The sequence below is a fragment of the Pipistrellus kuhlii genome, unplaced genomic scaffold (assembly GCF_014108245.1).
Source record: "Pipistrellus kuhlii isolate mPipKuh1 unplaced genomic scaffold, mPipKuh1.p scaffold_m20_p_20, whole genome shotgun sequence".
In the NCBI taxonomy this organism is placed as follows: Eukaryota; Metazoa; Chordata; class Mammalia; order Chiroptera; family Vespertilionidae; genus Pipistrellus; species Pipistrellus kuhlii.
The window spans coordinates 14,958,730-14,984,909 of NW_023425516.1; the positions used below are offsets into that span (position 1 = coordinate 14,958,730).

Sequence of the window (26,180 nt, forward strand, 5' to 3'; positions counted from 1 at the left end):
CTTCCCACCGAGCCTGGCCCACCACCTCAGCCTCAACTGGGAGCTCTACGCAGCCATTTCTGTGGTTTCAATGCAGCTTTATTGACATATAATTCACATACCATACCATTCACCCGTTGAGAGTGTATATTTCAATGGTTTTTGTTTTTATATACACACTTTTATTGATTTTCAGACAGGAAGGGAGAAGGGGAGAGAGAGAGAGAGAGATAGAAACATCCGTGATGAGAGGGAATCATCCATTGGCTGCCTCCTGCACACTCCCTACTGGGGACCGAGCCTGGGCATGTGCCCTGAGCAGGAATCGAACGGTGACCTTGTTCATAGGTTGACACTCAACCACTGTACCGTGCTGGCCAGGCTATTTTTAATTTTTTTTTTTTTTTTTTTTTTTTACTTAATATGAGAGAAAGAGAGACCGATGTATTGTTCCATTTATTTACACATTCATTGTTTATCCTCGTATGTGGCCTGACCAGGGAATGAACCCGCAACCTTGGCATATCGGGACGATGCTCCAACCAGCTGAGCCACCCAGCCAGGGCCCAGGGGTCTGTAGTGTGCTCACAGAGTTGTGTAGCCGCCCAGCTCCTCCAGCCCCCGGCAGCCACTAATCTGCTTTTGGCTCCTGTGGGTCTGCCTGTTCTGGATACGGGTGTAAATGGAATCACACAGTATGTAGCCTTTTGTGTCCGACTTTCTCACTCAGCATCATGCTTTCAAGGTCCGTCTGTGGTGTTTGTAGCAGGTGTCAGTGCTTCGTTCCTTTTTATGGTGGAGAAATACCTCATTGTACGGAGGCCACATTCTGTTTATCTGTTCATCTGGTGACGAACACTGTTTGGCCACCGCGGATGAGTAATGCCTCGATGAATGCTCTTGCATTCGAGTGGCAGCTCTTTGTTAGGAGTTGGCTCAGATGGAATGCATTGGCCACCCATACATAGAAGTCGGGGCTTATATGGTAATACAGGAGGAACGCTTTTGTGTGGGGATTATTTATGCTGCTCCGGGAAGGCGAAAGCGGCAGTTGGCAATCGGAGCGGGGCGTCACAGCCTGTGGGGCTGCCTCGGTCCTGTATGTCTCTCCTGGCCTTTCTCTTCTCAACCTCAGATTTAGGGTTTGCCTCCCGTCCATGTGCAAGACTGTCGCTTTCAGCCTTTTACTTTTAATGAGATCAAAATAGCAAGACATCAACAGACTGAAACGTGTCCAAAGGGCTTTACTGCCCCTTTATTCCCTCATCTGCAATCCCAGCAACACCTGGGGGTTACCTGCCCTTGCCCTCAGCCCACAGGTGGGGTCTTGGGTTGTCCAAAAGGTCCAACGCTCTGGACCCATAAGGCATAGTCAGTCAGTCATTGGAGGCATGGTCCCAAGTCCCATCTGCAGCAAGACCAGCCAGTAACCCAGGGCCGGCGTGGACATTGAGGGACAGCCTCCTCCCTGGGAGACTTGACCCTCTTGTTTGGCAGAGACATAAAGCCAATGAGTGGTGTTTTTTTTGTTTTTGTTTTGTTTTTTAATATATTTTATTGATTTTCCACAGAGAGGAAGGAAGAGGGATAGAGAGCTAGAAACACTGATGAGAGAGAAACATCGATCAGCTGCCTCCTGCACTGGGATGTGCTCGCAACCAAGGTACATGCCCTTGCCCGGAATCGAACCTGGGACCCCTCAGTCCGCAGGCCGACTCTCTATCCACTGAGCCAAACCGGTTTTGGCAGTGCGGTTTTCTTTTGACAGCTGGTTCCCGAAGGCTGGCTGTGTGCCAGGCCACGCCCAGGCGGTCCTCACTGTCCCCAAGAAGTTCACCTGCTGACAGGAGACACGTGTCATGGTTCCTGCCCTGCAGGAGCCTATAGCGGAGGGGGAGGGGCGTCCAGATAGCCAACGCCCTCAGTGGACATGCTGCCCAGGAGTGGGGCCCAGGCGGCACTTGTCTGTGCTGCGATTTTGGGTGTCATGCACACGGGTTTGCATGCATGTTTATGGTCCCTTGCTATTGTTGGCACATGACGCTGGTTTTCCATTTACAGAGGGGATCCAGTCTCCTTTGAAAACTGTCTCTCAGGCCCTTCGGGACTGGGCGAGGCTGTTCGAGACCAGCTTTGGCCCTGCGAGCTCGGTGGGCTCTTTGGGAGTGGGTTTGGCTCTCGGGGGCTTGTCTGGGCTCCTCGGGGCTAGGCTCCATGATCTGGGACTGGGCTCAGCTGTTTGGGAATAGGCTCTTCCTAGGTTTAAAAAGAAAAGAAAAAGGAAATCGTGTCTAAGTGAGAAGAAAGGGGGAGAGAATCTAGAGGAGGAGGCTGTGTAAATAACTTGGGACCTGGAGGTGCTGGTTCCGGGCTGTGCCAGCACTGCCCGCTCTTAACCTTGGTTTTCTGTTTGGTGAGCAGGAAGCGCGGCAGCGAAGACAGCCTCCCCGGGCCCGACCCGCCCCTCTCGGGGGAGGAGGAAGTGCTCTTGTGAAGGGCGGTCGGCGTGTGGAGAGCTGGGGGGCCCTGGGCCCCGGCCACCACCGGACGCGCATGCACCCTCTGCGGCCAGACGACGCGATGGAGTAGCGGCCGGACGCCCGTGACCTCGCATGCTGGGCGTCTCACCTCCAGGGCTGCGCACCCTGCGTTTCCATAGCAGCATGTCCTACGGAAACCGAGCACGTGTGTAGAGCCTTGCCGTCATCTCTGGTTGTTTTTTTTTTTTTCTTTTCTTTTTTTTTCTTCCTTTGTTGTTTTTTAAAGGGGACAAAGAAAAAAACAACAACACACAACAACCCACAAAACACTCCATGACATTGACCTTGGCCGCTGGCTGGCTGAACAGGCAAGTGTGAGGAGTTGCAGGCCCAGAGCCACATGCATTTTGGGACAGTTTTGCTTTATAAAACGTTTTTATGCCAAAAAATCCTTCATTGGGAACCCGGAACCACGTCAGATATACCGAGAGGACATGTGTGTATGGGGGGGGGGGGGTTGAAGAGGGTGAAAACCTGGCTGAAAACTCAGAAGGCGTGGCCTGCGACCACAGAGTGAGTGAGCTGCCACATCTGAAAGGGAGAAGAGTGGATGAGCCTTCTCCTGCAAACCCCAAACCCAGAACCACACCACCTTCCAGCACCGGGACTCACGGCAGCGAGGCAGGGCCAGCCCTCAGTAGCTGCGGGGAGCTTGGATGCAACCTATTTGTAAGAAGGACTTGAACATTTTTTTATTTTTACTTTATTTTATTTTATTTCTTCGTGTGACTGGAATTGTCAGGAAAACAGAAAGGGCTTGATGGCGAATTGTTTCACAGAGGGGATTGTCAACCCTAAAGGGCATTTGTGGTGGAGGTGGTGGCGGTGGAGGGAGAAGTTTTGCTTAAAGGACTTGAATGCATACGGGGAGGTGGCCCAGCTCTCTCAGCAAATCTCTCGTTCCGTTACAAAAAATCAGGGTGAAATCCTCTACTTCCATGGAGACTCCATGGCTTAAGGGGGAGCAAACAAGCAAAAACGGTCCCTTCTCCAACCAGCCTGAACGTGAGTCCTTCAGGAACCACCCAGACCCTCCAGGACCTAGTCCCCGGCTTCGGGCGGGTGATGGGAGTTAGAACCCACGAAACCCGCGCTTGTAAATTAGCAGCTTAGCTTGTTGATAGCCTGTGTGATTCTAGACACGGAACACTTTGTTCTCCCCTTAAATGCCAGCCGAGCATTGTCCGTAGTGAAACAGTTTATCCAGTTTCCAGAGGGCCGGTTAGGAAATGGTTTCATTCGACCGAGACGCAACCCATCATCCGTAGCAGCAAAGCTCTGTTAGGATGGACACGGGGAGAACCCTGACACGCCCTATGGGGAAGGCCGTGGGAATCCAGAGCCCTCCTCAGGGTCCCTGGAACCCGGGCTCGGCACAGGACTTCCCTTCCGCAGTCAGAAGCCCAGAGAGAAAGGTTTATCCTGTCTGACCTCCATCTGGTCCTGGGCAATGGGGCTGCAGTCCCAGCGGGTCTTCTTCCAGGGGCACGTGTGGGTGATGGTGAAGGTCAGGGGTTAGGGAAACTGGGAGGACTTTGTCCTGGGAGATTCCCGGTGCTTTGTGGAACCCGGGGAAACACTACCTGCTTTCTGTAGTCTCTGTGCGGTCGGCCTTGGTATGAGGACATTTGGAGAGAGAGACAGACAGGCAGACAGACAGACACAAGCAAGGACTGGTGCCCCTGCCCAGCACGTCCTCAGAGCCCAGGAATTCTTGGCATCTGTAGATCTTGAACGTAAGCTCTGGACTGTCTGTCATTTGGCCAGTCTTTTCTCGTGATCCTATAACAGTACAGAATGAGGAACTGCTGGTTTCCAAAGAGCAAAGGACACCTGTCCCGATGGAGGGCCCTCTCGCCTGTTTGCTTGCTGCTTGTAACCTGGCACTTCCTCCTGCCCTCCCTCCCTGCTATGCCTGTTTAGATGCCTGGGCCCCACCCCTTCCCGGAGCGGGTGGGGTCTGGTGGGTTTGCAGCGAGCTCCTTGCCGTTGTGTTGTTTGTCTCAGCTGGTTCATGTGACTCCGGCCTGGCGGGTGGCGCGTCCCACACAGATCTTCTGCAGAACTCCTGTGCTGACACAGCCACACCGGGCAACGCCATCTCCCCCCCCCCCCCCCCCCCCCCCCCCCGCGACCTCGCGTGGCAGGTTTCACGTGTGGAATGCCAGCCATTAGGCAGCACCCATTTCAGCGGTGGGTTAGGGAGGCCCAAGTTCATGACTTTTTTTTTTTTTTTTTTTTTTAAACAAAGAAACACCAAAGAAAGCTGTGGAAAGGGACTGGCTGCCACCCCCAGGAAGCCTAAGCAGAGAGGGCTGTACCATGAGGTGTTAACTACCACCCCCTTGGGGCACAAACGTTGGTTTTTCCAAAGCCGGCTCTCGGGCGAGGGGAAGCCATTAGGCGCAGCGGTTTCCGGTGAGCCAAAGGCCGCCCGTCCGTTTCTCCCGTTGCCGGCTCGTCTGTGGGACCGATTGGGTGTAAGCAACCTGTGGCCTGCATCTGGGCCTCGAAGGAAGCACAACTTTGCCATCTTTTCCTCTGCCCCGTTGTACCCCTCCCCGCTCCCCCCGTCCCTATTCTGCTGGCTCACCAGTGGCTCCCATAAAGCCTTATCTAGCCCCTTGTCGGCACTGGGGGCCCGAGAGGCTGTCTCCCCGCTAGCCCGGCCTTTCCTGAGAGTTAGGGCTCCTGTCCTCAAAGCCTGTCTGGACCAAGGAGGCTCATACCTGTGCATTTAGACACACAGGTTCGACCTGCCACTCACCCATCTTCCCGGGGGGAGCTTCACGTTGCCAGGGGGGGAAGAACCATGACCTCCAACTTATTTCTAAGGTGCTAGGGAAGGTTCCAAGGTCGTCGGTCCCCATCTTCCCTCCAGCTCTACGGGCCGAGTTTCGTGGGACTGCTGACTTTTCTATTCTGTGATTGATTTACTGCCCGATGTTTCCGTTTCATTCCTGATCCTTTCTACTATGCATTTTTCCTTTTATCAGGTGTACAAAGTTAAATACTGTGTATTTATCACTTAAAAAGACATGAACTTGAGAAGAAAAACAAAACAACAACAAAACAAATAAGCCTTTGGTGTTTTTCCACAAATGTTTAAGCTTCTCTGTAAACTTGAAATAAACAGCCAAAATGGTGCAAAGCCGGCCTCCCTGGGATTTTTCTGTTGGCCGTCAGATCAGCACTCTGTAGGACATCGGTCCTTATGTCTGTTTTCCTTCCTTAGGTCGACGTGAGGTCAAATGCCGGGTCAAGGCTAACGTGTCCAGCATTACGTTACTCATCCCTAATTTAAGCGTGTCCTGGTGTCTTGCTCAGAGAGTGGTCCCCAGACCAGCAGTGCCGGCTGCACTGGGAGGTGGATTAGAGATGCAGACTCCCAGGCCTCGCTTACCCAGGATCCCCAGGTGGCTGGTCTGCACGCTGAAGTTTGAGAAACACGGCTCTCGCAGGCAGGCGATGGTTTGATTTTTCTGGCGGAGATCAAACAGGTGAGCAGCTGCGGGAGCAGTTTTCACGAGACATCAAGCAGCCCAGGGGGTAGGCATGCTACATGACACTTCACAAGGTGTGGGTACTGCTAACCCATCCCATGGGTCATCGCCTTTGCCCGAGCCTGCCGGCAAAGTCAGTGTGTTACAGCGTCCCCCCCGCCGCCAGTTCTCATGGCGTCTGGAGACTGTTGTGGAACGAATGGTTTCCCCGGACGAGAGGCTGGGGGTGCCTGCTTGGGTGTGCACCTCCGTTTTCTGTCACCAAAGGCAGCGGAGGAAGCCTGAGAGCTTCCTGTTCCGTTGCTGCAGAAATCCAACGTGGAGACGCTGGCCGCCAAGAGCCAAACGCAGGTGTTGCCATTAAAGCCCCTGAGAACCCGGGAGCGGATGGGCCTGGTGAGCTTGCATTGAGCACCTTGCGGTGGTTCAGTGGAATCTGATGAAAGCTAAAAGAAGGCGTGCAGGTGCATCACTTTGCATGCATTCTTTTCGGGGTTCCAGAGACTCCCAGAAGCCCATTTCGGATGTGAGGACCCCTTCTTGAGAGGCAGTGCCATCAGGTGGGGACGTAGCTGAACCAAAAGGTGACTCTGGGTGAGTGAATAAAACAAGCAATGCCATCCCCAGCCCCCAGCTGACACCCCAACTGGCCCTAGCATTCTCTGCACTGGGAGGCTGGAAGGAGTCTCCTCCACTCCAGTAACCATCACTCCTTAGCCTGCAAGGTTAGAGGGCATTCCTAAGAATTCCAGCTCCATTTGAGCTGTGGGTTTAAGTGGGCATTTTCAATAAAAAGGTAGCATGTACCACAGTTTTGTTTTGTTTTTAGAGGGGTTCAGTAAGCCTTTTTAAAAATACATATTTTTAATTGATTTTAGAGAAAAGGGAGGAAGAGAAACATGAATGAGAAACATAAATGAGTGAGAAACATCAATTGGCTGCCTCCTGCATACCCCTACTGGGGATGGAGCCTGCAACCTGGACATGTGCCCTGGGTGGCATTCAGCCAACTGAGCCACACCAGCCAAGGCCAGGAAACCTTCCCCAAAGTCAGAAAAGCCCAACTTGATCATTTTCCCCATCAGAAGCAGGGTCCTTTAAAAATGAACGGCTCCTTCAGTGCTCGGAAATGAATGCAAGACAAGGGGGAGGGCCAACTGCTTTCTTTGGGGGAGACCTTGAACACCTGGTGCGGAATGAAGTCAGCGTGAAGGCTAAACCAGAAATAGCTTCATTAACATTTCACACCAGTGGCAACGGAGGTGGAGGTGGTGCTGGTGCTGCTTCTGGTTGGAAGCTTCTGGAAAGCAAACGGGGTCGGGGGGTGGGAAGAGAAGCTGTTGTCATGTTACCTAAAATGGTGCCCCCTAGAGTGTATGCAGTGCCGTCGTATTAGGGAAAATATAAGCACTGGTCAGGCGAGTTGTTTCTAGAGAAAAGAGATCTTGTAAACTCTGCAAGAACACAGCCTGGTGAAGATCAGAATCCTCGATGAAGATCAAAATCCTTAAGAGATAGTTGAAGTAGGAAAAAAAAGTACCAAGGCTCCAACCTCAGACTGAGCACAATGGGCTGGGACCACAAACGGATTTACTAGGGAAGGAAAGAAGAACATTCGGCTCCTGCTAGGAAACCTTGCAGATGGAGATTAAGAAAATCATTTGTTTTAATGTTTGGTCCTCAGTCATCTCAGCATACATCTTCTCAAAAGAGAAACGCTAGGTCCGCCTCATGATCACACGAACGAAGTCTGGCAGGGGGAGAGGACCCGCAGTTAGGTCCTTGCACCTGCGCCGCTGGGCCTGGCCTGCAGGGGGCGCCCCATGGGGGAGCTTCTGAAGAGAGCCGGCCCTGGAGAAGGCCCCAGCCCTGTGGCTATAGCGGGCGTCACTGCCCTGGGGCCACGGCTCACCCAAAGGATCCCGAGTTGAAGGGTCAGCAAAGGTGACCCAGCCAAGAACAGGGTGGTTAAAGATGTGCAACTCTTGCAACACAAAATGGGAGCAGCTGGGCAGCCCTGAAGGACTTATGGAGTGGACACTGACTTCAGAATCTCGAACTTTCCCTGGGGGTGCCATGGAAGCCTTTTCTCCCTTCTGATTTTTTCCTTGGCTTTGATGAGTGCCGTGGGGAGCCCAGATGTGGGGTAGACATTACTGGTCCATCTCATTGTGGATACCCTGCAAAGAACGACACATTTGCCATTAATGGATATGCTTATGGATAAACGTACCCTCACCCGGCACTGCCCACATGCAAGCCTGGAGCATTCTGGGTGGCGAGGGCCAGGTGCCTTTGCTGAGGACTTGGGACAGCCCTTCAGAGCCGCATGCACCCAAGTTGGTCCTGGTGCAGTGGTGGCAAAGCATGGTTCCCAACCCTGTTTGCTGTGCAAGGCGATTTTGTCATATCTGTTATCATGACTCAGCAGAGGTGTCCCTGATTAAAAGGAGGCTACATTAAAAAAAAACAAAATAAATCTTTATTGTTTAGATTATTACAGGTGTTTCTCCCCCATATCTCCCCTCTACCTGATTCCCAACTCCACCCCATGCCCTTACCCCAGCCCCTGTCTTCATCCATAGGTATAAGATTTTTGTCCAATCTCTTCCTGTACCCCTCAAACCCCTTTCTTCCTGAGAATTGTTAGTCCAATCACTTTCTATGTCCCTGATTCTATTATATTCACCAGTCCATTTTGTTCTTCAGATTTTTTATTCACTTGATTTTTAGATTCACTTGTTGGTAGGTATGTATTTGATGTCTTTTTGTTGTTCATAATTTTTATCTTTACCTTTTTCTTCTTCTTCATCTTCTTAACAAATACCCTTCAGCATTTTATGTAATCTTGCTTTGGTGTTGATGAACTCCTTTAACTTTTTCTTGACTGTGAAGTTCTTTATCTGACCTTCAATTCTGAATGATAGCTTTGCTGGGTAGAGTAATCTTGGTTGTAGGTTCTTGTTGTTCATCATTTTGAATATTTCTTGCCACTCCCTTCTAGCCTGCATAGTTTCTGTTGAGAAATCAGCTGACAGTCGTATGGGTATTCCCTTGTAGGTAACTAGCTGTTTTTCTCTTGCTGCTTGTAAGATTCTCTTTGTCTTTTGCCCTTGGCATTTTAATTATGATGTGTCTTGGTGTGGTCCTCTTTGTTTTTTGTTTTTTTAATATATTTTATTGATTTTTTTACAGAGAGGAAGAGAGAGGGATAGAGAGTTAGAAACATTGATGAGAGAGAATCATCAATCAGCTGCCTCTTGCACACCCCCTACTGGGGATGTGCCCACAACCAAGGTACATGCCCTTGACCGGAATCGAACCTGGGACCTTTCAGTCCGCAGGCCGACACTCTATCCACTGAGCCAAACCGGTTTAGGCATGGTGTGGTCCTCTTTGGATTCCTCTTGTTTGGGGTTCTGTGCACTTCCTGAACTTGTAAATCTATTTCTTTTACCAGGTAGGGAAAGTTTTCTGTTATTATTTCTTTCAATAGTCCTTCAATGTCCTGCTAACTCTCCTCTGGCACCCAAAAAAATCCGGATGTTGGTACGCTTTAAGCCGTCCTGGAGGCTCCTTACACTATCCTCAGACTTTTGGATTCTTCTTTCTTTCTGCCTCTCTGGTTGGGTGATTTTTTTTCTTCCTTATATTCCAGATCTTTGGTTTGATTCTTGGGGTACGTTGATCTGTAGTTGAGTTTCTGTATATATAGGGGCCATCTCCAATCACCTGAGGTGGTCGCTTTTGGTATATCCCTTTGTGGGCTGAGTGGAAAGTCTTGGTGTAGTTAAGCCTTGCTTGCTCTTGGTACGCTGGGAGGAACTGACCTCCAGGCCAGTTGTCTGTGAGGACCCGCTGTGTCTATAAAGGAAGAACTGCTGCGCTGGAGACGGTTTAAGTGGGGCTTTGGTGCTCACTGAGTCCGTCTCCCAAATATGTCACTTATGGGTGTGAGTGGTTGAAATTGACCACTAGGAACACTGGCTTCTGGATCTCCAAGGGGATGCAGTTCAGCTGTTTGAGGCCACCCTGCAGGAGCTACAGCGAGAACTACAGTTTTCTCCTGTTTGCTTGGGACTTGGGTGTTTTGTTGCTACAGCTGCAGTTTATATGGTTAAGCTGCCACAATACAGGCCATTTATATGCAAAAGCAGCTGTGTGTTGCCTGGGCAGGTCTGTAGAATGTGTGGGCTGGGCCTCAGGGTGGGGTGGGGCCTCAGGACATCACTAGATTGGGGCGTGGCTACCAGCGATGGCTGCCATCAGCAGTCCCTGCCCTTCCGTGTTTCCAAGTTCCCAGGATTCCAAGTCCCCGCTTCCCTGCAATTCAGTTTCGGACCGACAGCTACTCCCCGTAGGCATCTGGGTTCCCCACGTGACCCCAGAAACACATTTCATAGTGATCGGGAGCTTGTTCCCCTTCGCGTGCCTCCGTACCTGGGCTCCTCAGCTTTTCAGTGCTTGCACTCCTTTCTCTTTCAGCCAGCCTTCCCGTGGCTTTGGGTGATAGACATCCTTTATATTAGTTTTAATTTTTAAATTGTTTTGCGAGGTGGCAGACCAGCTGTTTACCTCTGCCGCCATCTTGATAGGAGTAAATTTTATTAATGTTTTTATTTTTTATTTTTTTGGGGGGAGGGGCTAAATTTTAAAGAGTGGGTCCATGTGAAGTAAGGACTAGTGCGGGTGGTGTGGAGGTGAATCAGATGACACGGGTGGCTTGGGACTGATGGGGGAGCCAGGCCCAGCTCTCAATGTTGTCACCACTGGCACCGGAGGCAAGTGAGGTAATTTTGAGAGGCGGTCTACCTGCTCGTAATCTTCCACGTATTTGTACTTCTTCTCCCGGAAGTAGTATCTTTTCTTCATGCAGTAGAGGACTATGATGTCACACAGCACTGTTGCCTGAAAGAACAAGCAGGGATGTGTTAGTCCCGTTTTCTCTGTGCCTGGGATCTTCCCAAGGAAAAGCAAGTCTCCTCCACCTCTATGGTAAGGTGACCAGACGTCCCAATTTTTAACAATTTGTCCTGCGTCCCGTGGCGTTTTTAAAAAGTCCCGATTTTTTTTTTCTTTTTTTTAAATCGGGACTTTTTAAAAATGCCGTGGCACAATTTGTTAAAAAGCGGGACTGTCTCGCCAGAAGCGGGACATCTGGTCACCTTACAAGGCCAGGCCCTGAGGGGTGCAGTCCTCTGGAAGCGGAAGTGGGGGTAGGGGTGGGGGTGGGGGTGTGGGTAGGGGGCGGAAAGAAGCCCAGAGGGTTGAAGGGAAGGCCCAGGCCTTCAGCTGCGAGGGGCTTGCCTGCCGTGCTAACGATGGCAGAGGGCCCCAGCCCAGGGGTGAACAGAGAGTGTGAGTCACTCACCACCCCGAAGAGCGCCAAGCCGGAGCCAATGCTGATCATGGTTGGGATGATGTCAAATTTCCCAGCCTGCAAAGGACCGGAGGAGGGGAGGGGGAAAAAAAAAAAGAAAAAAAAAAAGAATTGTGATAGGGGTGGGTAAAGGGCAGGCAAAGAGTGGGGAGAGGACACCTCGCCCCTGGCCCACCCGTTAGAGCGACTAGCAGGGTCTGGCTGGATGAGGGCCCGGCGGCCCAGCTACCTTTCCGAACACGATGATGTCGAAGCGGATGCCGTAGGCCTTGATCTGTGTGCGGTGCTCCGTGCCCGTGAGGTCAGTGTAGTACTTGGCAAACCTGGGGAGAGGAAGCGGGTGAGAGGGAAGGGCGCCGCAGTGGGAAACCGCGGCCGGATCTGCCCCCTGGGTCCTGGGCCGGTGATGCGGCAGCGGAACCCTGCCCCCGCCCCTGCCCCCTCTCCCTCTCCCTGCGGCCTCGCAGCACTGGCACTGGCCGAAGATCGGCTCTGCCGGCTGCACAGATGACGCCCGGCACCTCGGGGCCTCTCCCGGCTCCCGTGCGGGTGGGCCACGCAGCAGGAGGCCTGGCTTGCTGACAAAGCTTCCTGCTCTCCCAGCACGGCGGCCTCCTCTGTCTTCAACCGGAACCTCTAGCTCTGAAAGCCCTTCCCTCCTGGCAGCAGAGCCACCTGCCTCTCTCAAGGAGACCCTGGCCACTCAGGGCACGGCGCCGGCCAGCTGCATTCCCCAAGACTGTGAAGCTGGTCACGCCAGCACCAGCACTGGACTTTTTTTTTTTTTTAAAGAACCATTGCCGAAACTGGTTTGAGCGTCCGTGTGAAGTAAGGACTAGTGCGGGTGGTGTGGATAGAGCGTCCGCCTGCGGAGTGAAAGGTCCCGGGTTCGATTCCGGTCAAGGGAATGTACCTTGGTTGCAGGCACATCCCCAGTAGGGGGTGTGCAGGAGGCAGCTGATCGATGATTCTCTTTCATCGATGTTTTTCTCTATCCCTCTCTCTTCCTCTCTGTAAAAAATCAATAAAATATATTAAAAAAAGAAAAGAAAAAAAAAACCATTGCTCCATCGATGGGTAAATGTGGTATATGCACACAATGGATTGGTTATTTGGCTATAAAAAGAGATGAAGTACTAATAAATGCTACAGCTTGGATAAATCTCTAAAGAAACATGATGCTGAGGGAAAGAAAGCAGACACAGAAGGCCACATGCTGTATGACTCTGTTCATATGAAAGTCCAGAACAGGCAAATGCAGAAACAGAAAGTAGATTAGAGGTTGCCAGGGTCTGGGGCGAGGGGGACAGAGAGGCGAAAGCTAAAGGGTACGAGGGATGGAAATGTTCTAAAACTGACTGTGGTGGTAGCTGCACAACTCGGTGAATGTACTGAAAACAACAGAATTCTATACTTCAAATGGACACACACACACACACACACACACACACGGAAACGGCTGAGGGAGAACCACTGAGATGTGATACGTTTGCTGCCAGTTTTATACAGGGAATCCCGGAACCTAAACTCTTGGCCCATGATCTGTCCCCATGCCATGGCCCAGGCCTGGGACTTGGGCAGGGCCTGATGCTGGCAGGAGTCAGGGGAGGGCTGTCCTTGTGAGGGCCCCATCGGCTTCTTTCTGTTTTGGGGTTCCAACCCAGTGGTTTCTACAAGAACTGTGTAAGGGCAGGGACAGAGCTACACAGATCGAACTCCCTTCCTAGGGAAAGATTCAAACATCCGCCTTTCTATCAGTGAGCCAGATGGTTCAAAAGGACTGCAGATTGCATGTGCATTTGGTTCCCCGTGTCACCACTAGAGGGAGACAAATGCAACACAAAAAGCACCACTGACCTCATGTGGCCCCTCCTGGGCCCATTTTTTAATTTCAGAGGAAGCGGGGTGGCTGAGAGGAGAGAGAGATCAATGATGAGAGGGAATCATTGATCAGCTGCCTCTTGCACACCCCATACTGGGGATTGAGCCCACAACCAGGCATGTGCCCTTGACCCTTCAGTTCACAGGCATCGCGATGCTCTATCCTCTTACCAAACCAGACAGGGTCTGGAGCCTATTTTTTAAAAATATATATATATTATTGATTTTTCACAGAGGAAGATAGAGGGATAGAGAGTTGGAAACATCGATGAGAGAGAATCATCAATCAGCTGCCTCTTGCACACCCCTACTGGGGATGTGCCCGCAACCAAGGTACATGCCCTTGACCGGAATCGAACCTGGGAACTTTCAGTCCTCAGGCTGATGCTCTATCCACTGAGCCAAACCAGTTTCGGCCCTGGAGCCTATTTTTGATAGTGGCTACTTGTGTGCAAGATGCGACAAAGGGCAGGTGCAAACGTATGTGGCTACAGGTTTCACCGCCTCAGGAAATTGGCAAACGGGACCCTGGCCCCTAAGATGAGGACCTTCTGAGTTCCAGGCCCTGAATCTAATACGACTGGTGTCTTTCTGAGAAGAGGAGAGAACACGCAGACAGAGGCACAGAGGGGAGAAGGCAGAGACGGGAGTGACGCCTCTACCAGCCAAGGAACAGCAAGGATTGCCGGGAGCCACCGGAAGCTGGAAGAGGCAAGGAAGGAGCCCGGCCTTGGTGACACCAGGACTTGGGGCTTCTGCCCTCGGGAACGGTGAGAGAATACATTCCTGTTGTTCCCAACGCCCCAGTTTGTAGTCATCTGTTACGGCAACTCTAGGAAATGAATACACAGCACTTGGCAGCAGAGAAATACCAAGGCCTCTCCTGAGACTGAGTCTGCCCCGGCATCTCCAATGTGTATCCTGTGCACATTGGAGATGCCGGGGCAGACTCTGTAATTGAGAAATCAGTTCCTGGGTCAGAGCCCGGATGCCTCTGGACTAGAGGGTCACAAACAGCCCTTTCTCGAAAGTAGTGAGTGAGGGTCCCGGCTGAGGCCCGAGAGAATAGAGCAGCCAGCCTCTCTCAGCTGCTCTGCAAATTGCCTCAACGTGTTTCTTTTATTTTTTTTAACCTTTTATTGACTTTAAAAAGGAAGGGAGAGGGAGAAAGAGAAACATCAGTGATGACAGAGAATCACTGATTGGCTGCCTCCTATATACCCCTTACTGGGATCAAGCCCACGACCTGGGCATGTGCCCTGACCGGGAATTGAACCATGACCTCCCGGTTCATAGGTCAGTGCCCAACCACTGAGCCACACCAGCCGGGCTCAATATGTTTCTTGAGACAAGAAAGGGCAGGCAACGAGGGCTCTCTCCCACGCCAGGATGCCACGGGCACGGCCTCTCTAGGAGCATTCTCCTGGCACACGCCTCCCACCTGCCCGTGGCGCTGCTTGAATGCTGGTCTCAGGTGGGTGTGGGTGCCCCCACTGGGGAGTGACCCCAGGCACCACCACCCACCACACATGCCCACCCATCAGCCCATGCCCATGCCCAGGCCCACCTGAAATTGTAGCCGGGGGACACGTTGTGGTTCTTGTCCCGAGTGTCCAGGCGGCGGAAGGAGTACCTGGGCAGGCAGAAGGAGGCAGCTCTGTCCAGGTTGCAGTCCCATCTGATCTGGATCCCCATGATGCCGCCCTGCGGGTCGCGAGCAGAGACAAAAGGGGCGCACTTTCCCTCAGAGCCTGATCTGAAATGAGACGCGTCGGAGACGGGGCCAGCAAAGACAGGTGCCTACCTCGACGGCCATGTCCTGGAAGCTGTGCCCGGCGTACTCCACTAGTCTGCCAAGGCGGAAGATGGGGCAGAACGGGTCTGTGGCGGCATCGTAAATGCACGACTTGAGGTAGGTGGTGGTGATGTTGGGAAGGATGTTTCTCCTAAAGTCGGGAGGAGCCAGAAAATGGAAGCGAGGAAGATCTCAAAAAAAAAAAAAAAAAAAAAAAAAAAAGCGCTCTCTCCAAGACCCTGGTGAGCTCACACCGCCAGCCACCACTTACTTGGTGAAGTTAAACTTGGGATACCAGATGTTGTTCTTAACCAAAAGGGTGAAGTTTTCTGCAGCCTTTAAAAAGGCAGGGCTGGAAGAAATGATAACATATGGTTAATGATAACACTGTTGATGTAAGTATAAATATATGTACACTCACAAAGCTATGGACTATTTTTTAAAATTGATTTCAGAGAAGAAGGGAGAGGGAGTGAGAGAAGCATCAATGATGAGAGAATCATTAATCAGCTGCCTCCTACACACCCCCTATTGAAACCCGGGCATGTGCCCTTGAGCAGAATTGAACCTGGGACCCTTCAGTCTGCAGGATGATGCTCTATCCACTGAGCCAAACTGGCTAGGACACTATGTAATATTTTCTAAAAACTAACCAGCATTTATTTATTTATTTAAGAGAGGGAGAAGGGAGAAGGGAGAGAGAAACATCCACTGGTTGCCTCCTTCACCCATCCCAGCTGGGGATTGAACTCACAACCTTGGCAAGTGCCCTGTCCAAGAAGTAAAACCGTGACGATGCCCAAACAACTGAGCCACACCAGCCAGGGCCCTGTGTAATACTTTTAAAACATATACACGTGTGTGTTAAAATGTCATTTTGTTAAAAAAAAAAAGGGGGGGGGGGAGGTGGGGTGGGATGGTATTTCTAGCACTTTCTACTCCATTGTGTAAACACTAGATCAAGTGGGGAGATTATAGGCCAAGCCCTCAGATTTCTTCCTCTCCCAAGGCCGAAGGAGCCGGAGAACCAGGAACAGCTAAGGAGGGGTGTGCCCAGTGGCCTCACTGGGATTCTCTCGGCTGTGCTGGGACATTGTCCTCGGGGAGACTCTCAACAGACTGATTTTACAAAAGTCAAAGCACACGCCCTAACCGGTCTGGCTCAGTGGGTAGAGCGTCGGCCTGTGGACTCGAGGGTCCCAGGTTCGATTCCGGTCAAGGGCATGTACCTTGGTTGCGGACACCTACCCAGTAGGGGGGTGTGCAGGAGGCAGCTGATCGATGTTTTTCTCTCATCCATGTTTCTAACTCTCTAACCCCCTCTCTTCCTCTCTGTAAAAAAAATAAATAAATAAAATATATATTTTTTAAAAAGTCAAAGCATAGGCCACTTCACCTATAGGCTAGATCCTTACCTCTCAAAAATACCCAGAGGCTGGTGTCCTCTGGCCCACAGCTTCTCCCAAGTACCACATCAGCTCCTGGCTGACAAGACGAGTGGAATCTGTCCCCCAGGGGACCCCACTATGATGTATTTCCAAGGGAGAATCTGGCACTAGAGGCTGACCCCTCTGTGGGGGAGGCCTCCCCAGATCCAGATGGAATCTTTGAAAATATAAACAACTAGAGGCCCGGTGCATGAAATTTGGGCACTTGGGGGGGGGGGGGTCCCCTCAGCCAGGCCTGTGCCCTCTTGCAGTCCAGCTCTCGTGGGAAGAGGCTCCAGCCACCTCTGCTCACCAGCCGTGAGCCTGGCTCGGGGCTTCTGGCTGAACGGCGCTCCCCCTGTGGGAGCGCACTGACCACCAGGGGGGGGGGCAGCTCCTGAGTTGAGCATCTGCCCCCTGGTGGTCAGGGCGCATCACAGCGATTGGTCGGTCCGCCATTCTGTCGATGTGCATGTTAGCCTTTCATTATGTGGGATAGTCTTCCCCATCCTGAGACAGGCACAAGGCCAGGGACAAGTCAGACAATGTCACTAGAAGCCGCAGTGAACATTGCCGGCTGCCCAACGTGGGGATCAGGGGCTTGTTCTCTGTGGAAAATGGACGTAAGGCACAACTGTTTCTGGGCAGTTACTCGCAACTGACAGAACCCTAACACAGAGATAAGTCATCTGCTGCTCTCTTATCGCGACAAAGGCCGGGACCCATCTCGCCAACCCATCTCCCACTGATGGCTGCTGACCCGTGGTTGAGAACCGCCACCCAGGGGAGCCTGACTCCACACAGACACCGAGAGCACAGAGCCACTCGCAGGTGTCACTCAGCCCCCTGCCGCCTTCCCTTCGGCCTACGAACCCAGGTTTCGGCGCTCCCTCCCCTTGGCCAGGACTCACCTTGGCACGAGGGAGTCATCCTCCACCGGGCACCAGGCTGCCACCTCACACGTCTTCAGAGTCCTGTTGTAGGGCACGCACCTTCCTGTTGCAACTCCTACAGGGAAGAGGGGGGGCCCAGGTCCACAGGTGGCCTCCCGTTTCCTACGGTGAAGCAGAGGGTGGCAGCCCTACCGTGGTACCCTACGTGGTCAGTCCTGAGCTGGGCCGATTCTGGGGTTTACATGGTGCCCCAAGAGAGGAATTGGAGGGACACGGCTGCCTGAGTCCTCGCCACATCTCTGCGTTGCCAACGGCAGAGCTGGGATGATGCCAAGCCACGGCACGGGGCAAGGTCTGGGATGGCTTCTCAGGCGCCGATGGCAGAGAGGACTACCGAGAGCCTCCCCCAGGACCATGTGAAGGTGTTGGGGCACGTGGAGGGTTTCTCCTTCCTGAGATTCCTCTCTCGGGAACCCCTCAGGGGAGGCGGTGTGGCGGGGGGCTGCCAACCCCGGGTTGAGTGTCTGCTGAGGGGCTGCAGTCACGTGTTCATACCACTGCTGTGGGTGTCGGTAGTGCCAGCAGGACAGTCGGAGTCCGACTTACACACACTGGTCCTCCCTGGAAGCTGAAAGGAGGAGGAGGAGGAGGAGTGAAAGCAGGTTCCACACAGCCAGCCCCCCACACACATACAGCGGGTCCGGGTGGGCAGGGGCAGCATGAGGCCTGAGCCTTTTCCTAAGAAGCTGCCTACCTCAGGGCAGAAGCCTTGGGTCTGGTTCATGGTGACAATGATGTTGGTCATGATGAAGATGGAGTTCTCCCCCTGCAGCGGGGACAGAAGGGAGAGCCCCGTCACGTCACCTTCAGAGGAGCCACGCAGAGCCACACAGCCGGACGCCCACTTAACAGGACAGGACCCCCCGGCCAGGGAGCTCAGTTCATTACAGCCTCATCCCTATACAGCAAGGCGGTGGGTTCAATACCCGGTCAGGGCACACAACCAATGAGCCAATCAACCAATGAGCACGTGAGTAAATGCAACAGCAAATGGATGGTTCTCTCTCCCACTCTGTCTGTCTCTCCCTCCTTCCTCTAGAATCAATACATAAAAACCAACCACACAAAAACAGAGACAGCATCTTTCACTTCAAGCAGAAGACAATTTTAAAAGCTGATCTTATGGTCGGTCCCCCATTCTCCCCTCTGAGAGTTGGTAGCCGAATGGAAAACGGACTCTAGCAAATACTCGTGCACTCAGGTTCGCAGCAGCATCATTCACAAGGACCCAAAGGGAGAAGCAACCCCAGTGTCTTATTGACAAGATGAATGCACACACACACACACACACACACACACGGTGGTCTGTGCCTATGATGGGAATACTATACAGCCATGAAAAAGGAAGGAGCCACTGACACCTGCTACAACTGGATGAACCTTGAGAACATGATGCTGAGTGAGAAGCCAGATGCAAAATCCTACATACTGTAGGGTCCCGTTGATATGAAATGTCCAGACGAGGTAAAGCGGTAGAGACAGGAACTGTGGGGTGAGGGGAAGGGTGAACTAGAGTGGCTGCTACATGAGTATGGGGTTTCCTTTGAGGGCAACGAAAATGGTCTGGAGCTAGACTGAGGGGATGGTTGCACAGCATCATGAATGTGCTGCACGCCACTGAATTTTTCATTTTGAAAAGCTTAGTACTGTGATATGCGAGCGTCACCTCCATTTTTTAAGGACATCTATAACCTAAAATGGTTCCTTAATAAGCTTGACTAATTGAGGGAAAAGCGCCAGCAGTGTCCCAAAAGCCCTCTGCCAACCGGATGATCTCAGGGGGGGACAAATAAAACCACCAAACAAACATTTAAAGGTCTCGAATTTGGCTGGTTTTCTTTCCTAACCGGAATTAAAACAAACACATCACACCGGTGTCGGCCAGCGACACTTCTCCCTTTCAGATGGTTCTGCTTTCTCCTCATAACCCCAGGTGCCAAACGATTCATGTATTAGGAGTTTCTAAGAGATTCGAGAGCAGTTTGTTGGGGATGAGACTGGGAAGAATTGCTAATAATGACCTCCGACCACAAGCAGAAAAGAACAAAGACCCCACAGATTCCGGCTGGGCCTCCCCCTCCCTGGGCAGCTGTCAGCAGCTCACAGGCCGGGGAAGGGCAGAGTGGGCACTGGAGCCACCTGGAGGGATCAGAGCAATTCAAGTACCCAGGAGTCTGTGGGCATCTGCACCTCCCAGTTCTGACAAGGTGGTGGGAGCTCTGTAATAGCTGGCATCTTCGAGAGAGAGGCCTAGACCAAGCCATGCTGGAAGCAGGCAGACAGCCACAGGAGGAGGCACAGGTGTGGCAGGAGCCCGAGCCTGGCCTGGCACCTGCTGGGTTCCCGGATGTGCCCTCTGTAAACTCTCGGTGAAGACAGAAGGCCGCCCCTCCCCCTCTCCCGGGTCAGATGTGACCGATTCCACGTGGTTTACCTTTTGGTTCCTATCTCTTATCTAAGGTTAGGGAAGTTTCGGCCTGGAAATGAGCCAATAGGTGCCATGCAAACAAATGCTTGTGTTTCAGCTTTGGAGAAGCCCGAGGATGGCGTGGAAGCTCCCGAGGAGCCCCGTGGACCCGCTTTGCCCCCGGGTCCGAGACGGAAGGCCAGCAGGCTGCGTGCTCCTTTCCGCAGGGGGGCAGAGGCAGGGGCCGTCTCTTCCTCGGTTCCAATACACGGGCTGAATGACACTCCCAGGATGGGGCCATGACTTGATAGGAAAGAGGTCTCTGTTGAAACAGGTACGTGCCAACAGGACCAGCTAGCTGCAGCCACTGTGAATCCCCTGTGAGACCCTCCTCGTTGAGAAGGTGGGGGACGGGGGTGAACACACTTGAAGAGAGAGTTTCTGAAGTTTCTTGCAATGCTCTGAGCCAAGAGTTGATAGCTTATCTGCATTTACCACTCCGGTCACCCTAGCCCATAAGCCATCTGGAGGGCTGTGCTGGGGTTTGGCTGTGTGGTGCATGGCCATTACCAAGGCTAGAGAGAGTCAATATTTAACCTGGAGGTTTGTGGGTTCACAGACTAAGACGCTGTGTCAAATATTTTCTTCCTTTCCCTTTATTCCTGATGGAGCCCTAGACGGGGATGTCTGTTTCCTTCTGTTTGGCTTTTCATCTCTGGTTGTTGTTGTTAAAGTTTTGTTTGTTTACCCCGGGTACGTGCCCTGACCGGGAATTGAACCTCCTTGTTCATAGGTCGACACTCGACCACTGAGCCACACCAGCTGGGCGCTGTTAAAGTTGTTAATGCTTTCTGAAACGGTTCGCTTGTGAGTCTACAACCATAAAGCAAATACAAAATGTGGAAAGGCGATTCCTTTATCTGAATATTTCCCTCGGACTTAAAACATTTGCCTTTTCACCTTTCGGGGCTTGAGACAGACCGAGATGCCCACATGGAAAGTTTCCTGCGGTTTAAGAGCTGAAGAAACACAGCCGACTGACTATTACCTCTTAGATTGCAAGCCAAAAGGAGATCTGTGCGCACTGATTTATTTCTTGGACTAAAATAGCAGTGTGGGCCTCGGGGATCTGCGCGTGCTGGCCATGCCAACCATTAATCAAGTGTGCAAGGTCAGCAAAGAGCAGGGAGCTAAGCAGAGGCTTTCGCATTGGATAGAGTCATAATGGGCAGCTTACCTGAGCTGGAATCACATAATCGGCCACATCCCAGATCCGGAATCCGAGCTGAGAACTGTTAGTTACAGTCACGCCCTTGGCTTTGGCAGTAACCGAGCTGACCACAGAGTCCACTTCCTGGTAGCCCTTTTCCCACACTAACACCCACCTACAAGATAAAAGGGGCCTCTTGAGTTGCCATTAGGGCTTGGTGAATCTGCACTGATGCCAGGGAGCCTCTGCTAGCCAGAAGCTGGAAAAAACACGTTCACTAATTATGTGGCTTTACAAAAGCCGATTAATTTTGTGAGGGGGTGGAGAGAGGGGCCCTCCATTTCCACTTCTGCAAAATAGGCACAGTAACACCTAAACCACAGGTGATTTGTGGGAAATTCATAAGCTGATGCGGGTAAAGCACTTAGCACAGTGATCAGCAGAGAGAAAACGATCAGTTAATGCTGTCCCTCTTATTGGACATTTGAGCACTTGAAAACTAATTTTTTTTAAAATTGATTTCAGAGAAGAAGGAAGAGGGAGAGAGAGAAACATTAATGATGAGAATCATTGATCAGCTGCCTCCTGCATGTCCACTACTGGGGTTCAAGCCTGCAACCCGGGCATGTGCCCTTGACCGGAATTGAACCCAGGACCCTTCAGTCCACAGGCTGACGCTCTATCCGCTGAGCTAAACCAGCGAGGGCTGAGCACTTTCAAATGCACTATGACCTGCAGAATCACCAAGAGGTAAGATTTCTGGTAATAACAGTTACCATTTTGGGTGTTTTTAGGTGCTAGGCACCGGTCTAAGCTCCTTGTATGTATTCTATTAACTAATCCTGACCACTGTGTGAGTCAAGTATCATCATTATCTCCATTTTATAGAGAAAGAAACAGACACAGAGAGGTTAAGTCATCTGCCCAAAGTCACACAGCTGGCAAGTGGCATAATCAGGATCTAACCTCAAGCCTTCTACCTCTGAGGACTCTTCTCTTGCCTTCTAGAAAAGATATACCATGCAAATAGCTTTTTATAGTATTTTTTATTTTTTTCTCTCCAAGAATTCAAGTCACAGGTATGCTCCTTTCCTCTGAAGAGGGGACATTAATGTCAGTCTGAATAATTAAAAATGTAAAGGCATCAGCACATAGTGGTTAGGGCACTGGAAAACGGATGGGAGCCAGCTGATCTCTGGTTCATGCCTCAGCTCCATCCCTCGATAAGGCAGACCTTGTATAAGTAGCTTAACTTCTCTGTGCCTCCGTTTTTCCATCTATAAAATGGGAATGATAACAGAACTTCCCAAAATGGTTGTTGTGAGGTTTTAGAAGTTAATGCATGTCAAATGCTTAGGACAAAGTTTGGGAGTCGCCATCAATAGGATGAAATTGGCATGATGGAAGTATCTACACCATGGAAATCGGGCAATTCTACAAATCTGAGCTATTGTTACACACTTTCCAGTGAATATTATGGTTATTTTTTTTCCTGGAATCAAGAAATGCTAACATCCCTCTCTCCTCCATATAAGTGGCTGGAACTTCAGAAATTCACTGGTTTTAGTTACTTATTATGCGTTTATCTGATCTGAGCAGTCTCCAAATTCATTTCCCATCGAGATATGGGCGTTTCCCCTTACAAACCCTGTTCTTCAGGGTTTCTAGGAATTCAACTGCCTAAGCTTCCATTTAACTCTAGTCGGATATACTGAAGCCTAGGGCCGGAAGGTCACGATAATTTTACCATCTGTGCAATGAATTGCTAAAGAGACACGTGATTTCACATCAGCATGTGATTTAACTGTTTCATCATCATGTGACTGATGACAGAACTGGGTAACTGAGAAATGAAATTCTTTTTGAAGATGGATTGCTATGGGTCACTCGTCACAATTTCAACAAGATGAATTGGATCAGGAAGTTAAGAGATGAGTTGTTTTTGCTTTTATTTTTAAGCCTTCAATTTAGACCCTGAGTCAGTTTTGATCATGGCAAGATGGATAAAAGCAAAGCACTTATTGCTTTAAAAAATCCTCATAATCAAGGTAGCAAACACTTCATAAGAATCTTAAGAAACTGTGCTGCCCAAAAGAAATATAGCAGTAGCCACATAATGTAATTTTTAAAATTCTAGTAACCATGCTAAAAAGAGATGAAATTAATTTTAATGAAACCAATATATTTTAACATGTTATCAATATAGGTAATGAAACCAATATATTTTAACATGTTATCAATATAGGATGTAGTATCAGTGTGATATTTTACTGTGCTTTTTGTTTTTTGTTTCTATTATGTCGAAATCTGGTGTATTTTACAGAGATGGCACATCTTAATTTGGAGTGGGAACATTTCAAATGCTCAAGAGCCACATGTGACTAGAGCCTACCATATCCTATAGTGCAGGCACAGATACCGTATTCTCCCTTATCCACTGGGAATGCCTGAAACTGGGGGTAGTTTCCTATATGGTGTTCTTCCCTATACATACATACCAATGATAAAATCTAACATAAATTAGATAAAGAAATTAACAATCCTATATAATAAAAGGTTAACATGCAAATCAACCGAACAGCGGGATGACCAGTCACTATGATGCACACGGACCACCAGGGGGCAGATGCTCAATGCAGGAGCTGTCCCCTGGTGGTCAGTGTGCTCCCACAGGGGGAGCACCGCTCAGCTAGAAGCCTGGCACACAGCCAGGCTTACCATGGCAGTGCTAAGGACCCCTACAAGAAGGTACACCCAGGGATCCTGAACTGTGAGAGGGCACAGGTTGGGCTGAGGGACTCCCCCTCCAGTGCACGCATGTTGTGCACCAGACCTCTAGTAACTAATAATAAAATAGAACAATTATAACAATATACTGTGATCAGAGTTATGTGAAGGTGGTCACTCTCTGATAACTGACCTGGAAAGTGACTAACAGGAAGGGACTGTACACAGTATGGAAACGCTGGACAAAGAGATGAACATGTCTCGAGTGGGATGGAGCAGGATGCCTCGAAATTTCATCATGCTACTCAGAATGGTGTGCAATTTAAAACTTATGAGCTTTTTTCCCCTTCTTTTTCCCCTGGAATTTCCCACGTAACAGTTTCAGGTTTTGGTAACTAAAACCGTGGAAAGGGAAATTGTGGAGAAGGGGGAGGGGACGCTACTACCCTATCTGCAGTCTAGAACTTCACAGATCCCCTAAGGCAGATGTAAGCCGGTCTTCCCAGGAGCTTCAGGAGCTAAGAGGGAAAAGCTGCATGAGAGAGAGCTCAATTCCCAGTGCTTCACATCCTACCCAGCAAGTCACTCCTGGTAGCCAGCTGTATGGGCATCACAATGGCTGCATCACAATGACCGAGTTCACGGTGGAACTGAATGAGACCTGCTTGAGTCCAAAACCTGGGGATAGGCTAGGTCCGAGGTCAGCAAACTGCGGCTCGTGAGCCACATGCGGCTCTTTGGCCCCTTAAGTGTGGGTCCTTTCACAGAATACCACGGCCTGGGCGAGTCTATTTTGAAAAAGTGGCGTTAGAAGAAGTTTAAGAATTAAAAAAAAAAAAAAATGGCTCTCAGAAGACATTTCAATCGTTGTACTGTTGATATTTGGCTCCGTTGACTGATGAGTTTGCCGACCACCTGGCCGCTAGGTGGTTCTGGAGCGGAGTCCACACCTGGAAAGCCATTTTATTGAGTACTGTCAGTACCTACGGCTGCAGGGCTGGCAGAACCTGTCTGATCATGTGAATTCCCTGGGCAGTGTTAACAGATTCCAAGCCCCACCCCAGGTGACGCTGAGCAGTTCCTCAGGGTACGTCTTTTCACGGTCAGGTAGATCCGGGAAACACTGGGACACTAGTTCCCAAACTTTGCTGCTCAGCAGAATCACCTAGGGAGCTGGTCTTACTTTCGAGCAATGGAATCAGAAAGTCTGGGGATGGCAGCCAGCAATTAGTATTTTTTTTTTTTTTAATGATTCCCAAATGGTGGTTTGTGTAGTTTGGGGACTGTTGCATTAGGCCTTTTAAGTAAAGAAATGACAAAGCAGATAACATCTGTCAGCTCAGTAGCTATGCAACCATAACATCCCAGGTGGCCCTTGAAAGCGGGCCCAGTTGGTAAGTTAATTCCCGCCTCCTCTCTCCAGTTCTATTAGATTGTAAGGAGGTGCATTCTATTAAAATTAAACACTTGGTGAGGAAGGATGATGGCTGGGCATATCTATGCAAAGAGGACAGCATGGGGAGTGATGAGGCTGAGGCAGGCAGGTACCTATTCCCAACCACCCCATAAGAGGAAGGAAGCAAACTGGAAGTGTGACCTCTACTATCTTGGATTACCACATGGTGTTAAAGGACAGGACCGGAAATCACAGACCCAAAAGGAAACAAGGGTTAATCCCAAACCAAGGTTTCTGTTAGATCATCAGAATGGGAAGTGACAAAGATTGAGAAATTTAGGGAAGCGCGCTCCCCCTCCTTCCCGGAGCCAATCAGAATGACAGGAAGCAGGAAAGGCGAGAATGAAGGTCTGGCCAGGGTTTGCCCCTAACACACCACATCCAAGCAGTCTTCTGCCTCAGAGCCTGGCACAGCGCCCATCCCCCGGTGGCTGGGGTCCCCGGAGGGGTGTGTCACCAGCCTGGGGGGTTGGGGGAGGGCTCGCTGCCTTCCGGACCTCACCTGGAGGGCGCCCCACAGGGCTCACCAGGATGAGCAGGTGCACAGCGGTGACCCGGAGGGAGCAGCCCCCTGGCCGCTGGGTCCCCCGGGTCCCAGGACCCCATGGGGTCGCCGCCCCGGCCGCGCTCACCCGATGACGTAGGCCAGGATGAACAGCTGCACTGCCCGGTTCATGAGCCCCACTTTACGGCTGCGGATGAGCACGATGCGCGGCGTGTCGTACTCGAACAGGAAGCCCCTCAGCCAGGAGCAGCAGCCCGCCATGGCCGCCCGACTCGCCGCAGGGCTGCGCAATAGGGACCCCGCGGAGCGCACGCAGGCCTCCGGGCCCGGAGCCCGCCCCCTCCCGCCAGGAGCCCCGCCCCTCCTATCAGGAGACACGCCCACTTCTGCCTGGAGCCCCCCCCGCCAGAAGCTCCG

The 26,180-nt window shown here is 51.1% G+C and overlaps 2 protein-coding genes across 8 annotated transcripts in view; one reads left to right on the forward strand and one right to left on the reverse strand.

The window, feature by feature from the left end:
* The window catches only part of CAMKK2 (calcium/calmodulin dependent protein kinase kinase 2), a 44,581-nt gene extending 38,911 nt beyond the window's left edge, over nucleotides 1-5,670 (forward strand). For all 7 annotated transcript variants that reach the window (XM_036449312.2, XM_045585583.1, XM_045585581.1 and 4 more), the window contains one exon: nucleotides 2,401-5,670. In XM_036449312.2, the coding sequence (XP_036305205.1) occupies nucleotides 2,401-2,568 (168 nt within the window). In that variant the 3' untranslated portion in view covers nucleotides 2,569-5,670. The remainder of the gene's footprint in view (nucleotides 1-2,400) is intronic.
* A 1,996-nt stretch (nucleotides 5,671-7,666) lies between these two features.
* On the reverse strand, nucleotides 7,667-26,096 carry P2RX4 (purinergic receptor P2X 4). The gene is made up of 12 exons (XM_036449331.2): nucleotides 25,891-26,096; nucleotides 21,103-21,250; nucleotides 18,153-18,224; nucleotides 17,954-18,026; nucleotides 17,417-17,513; nucleotides 15,350-15,430; nucleotides 15,088-15,229; nucleotides 14,851-14,987; nucleotides 11,632-11,725; nucleotides 11,394-11,459; nucleotides 10,835-10,930; nucleotides 7,667-8,202 (listed from the first exon to the last, which is right to left on the reverse strand). Exons 1-12 carry the CDS (start codon nucleotides 26,022-26,024, stop codon nucleotides 8,176-8,178), a joined length of 1,167 nt encoding a protein of 388 aa, XP_036305224.1. The 5' UTR covers nucleotides 26,025-26,096; the 3' UTR covers nucleotides 7,667-8,175.
* Between the last annotated feature and the right edge of the window lie 84 nt (nucleotides 26,097-26,180).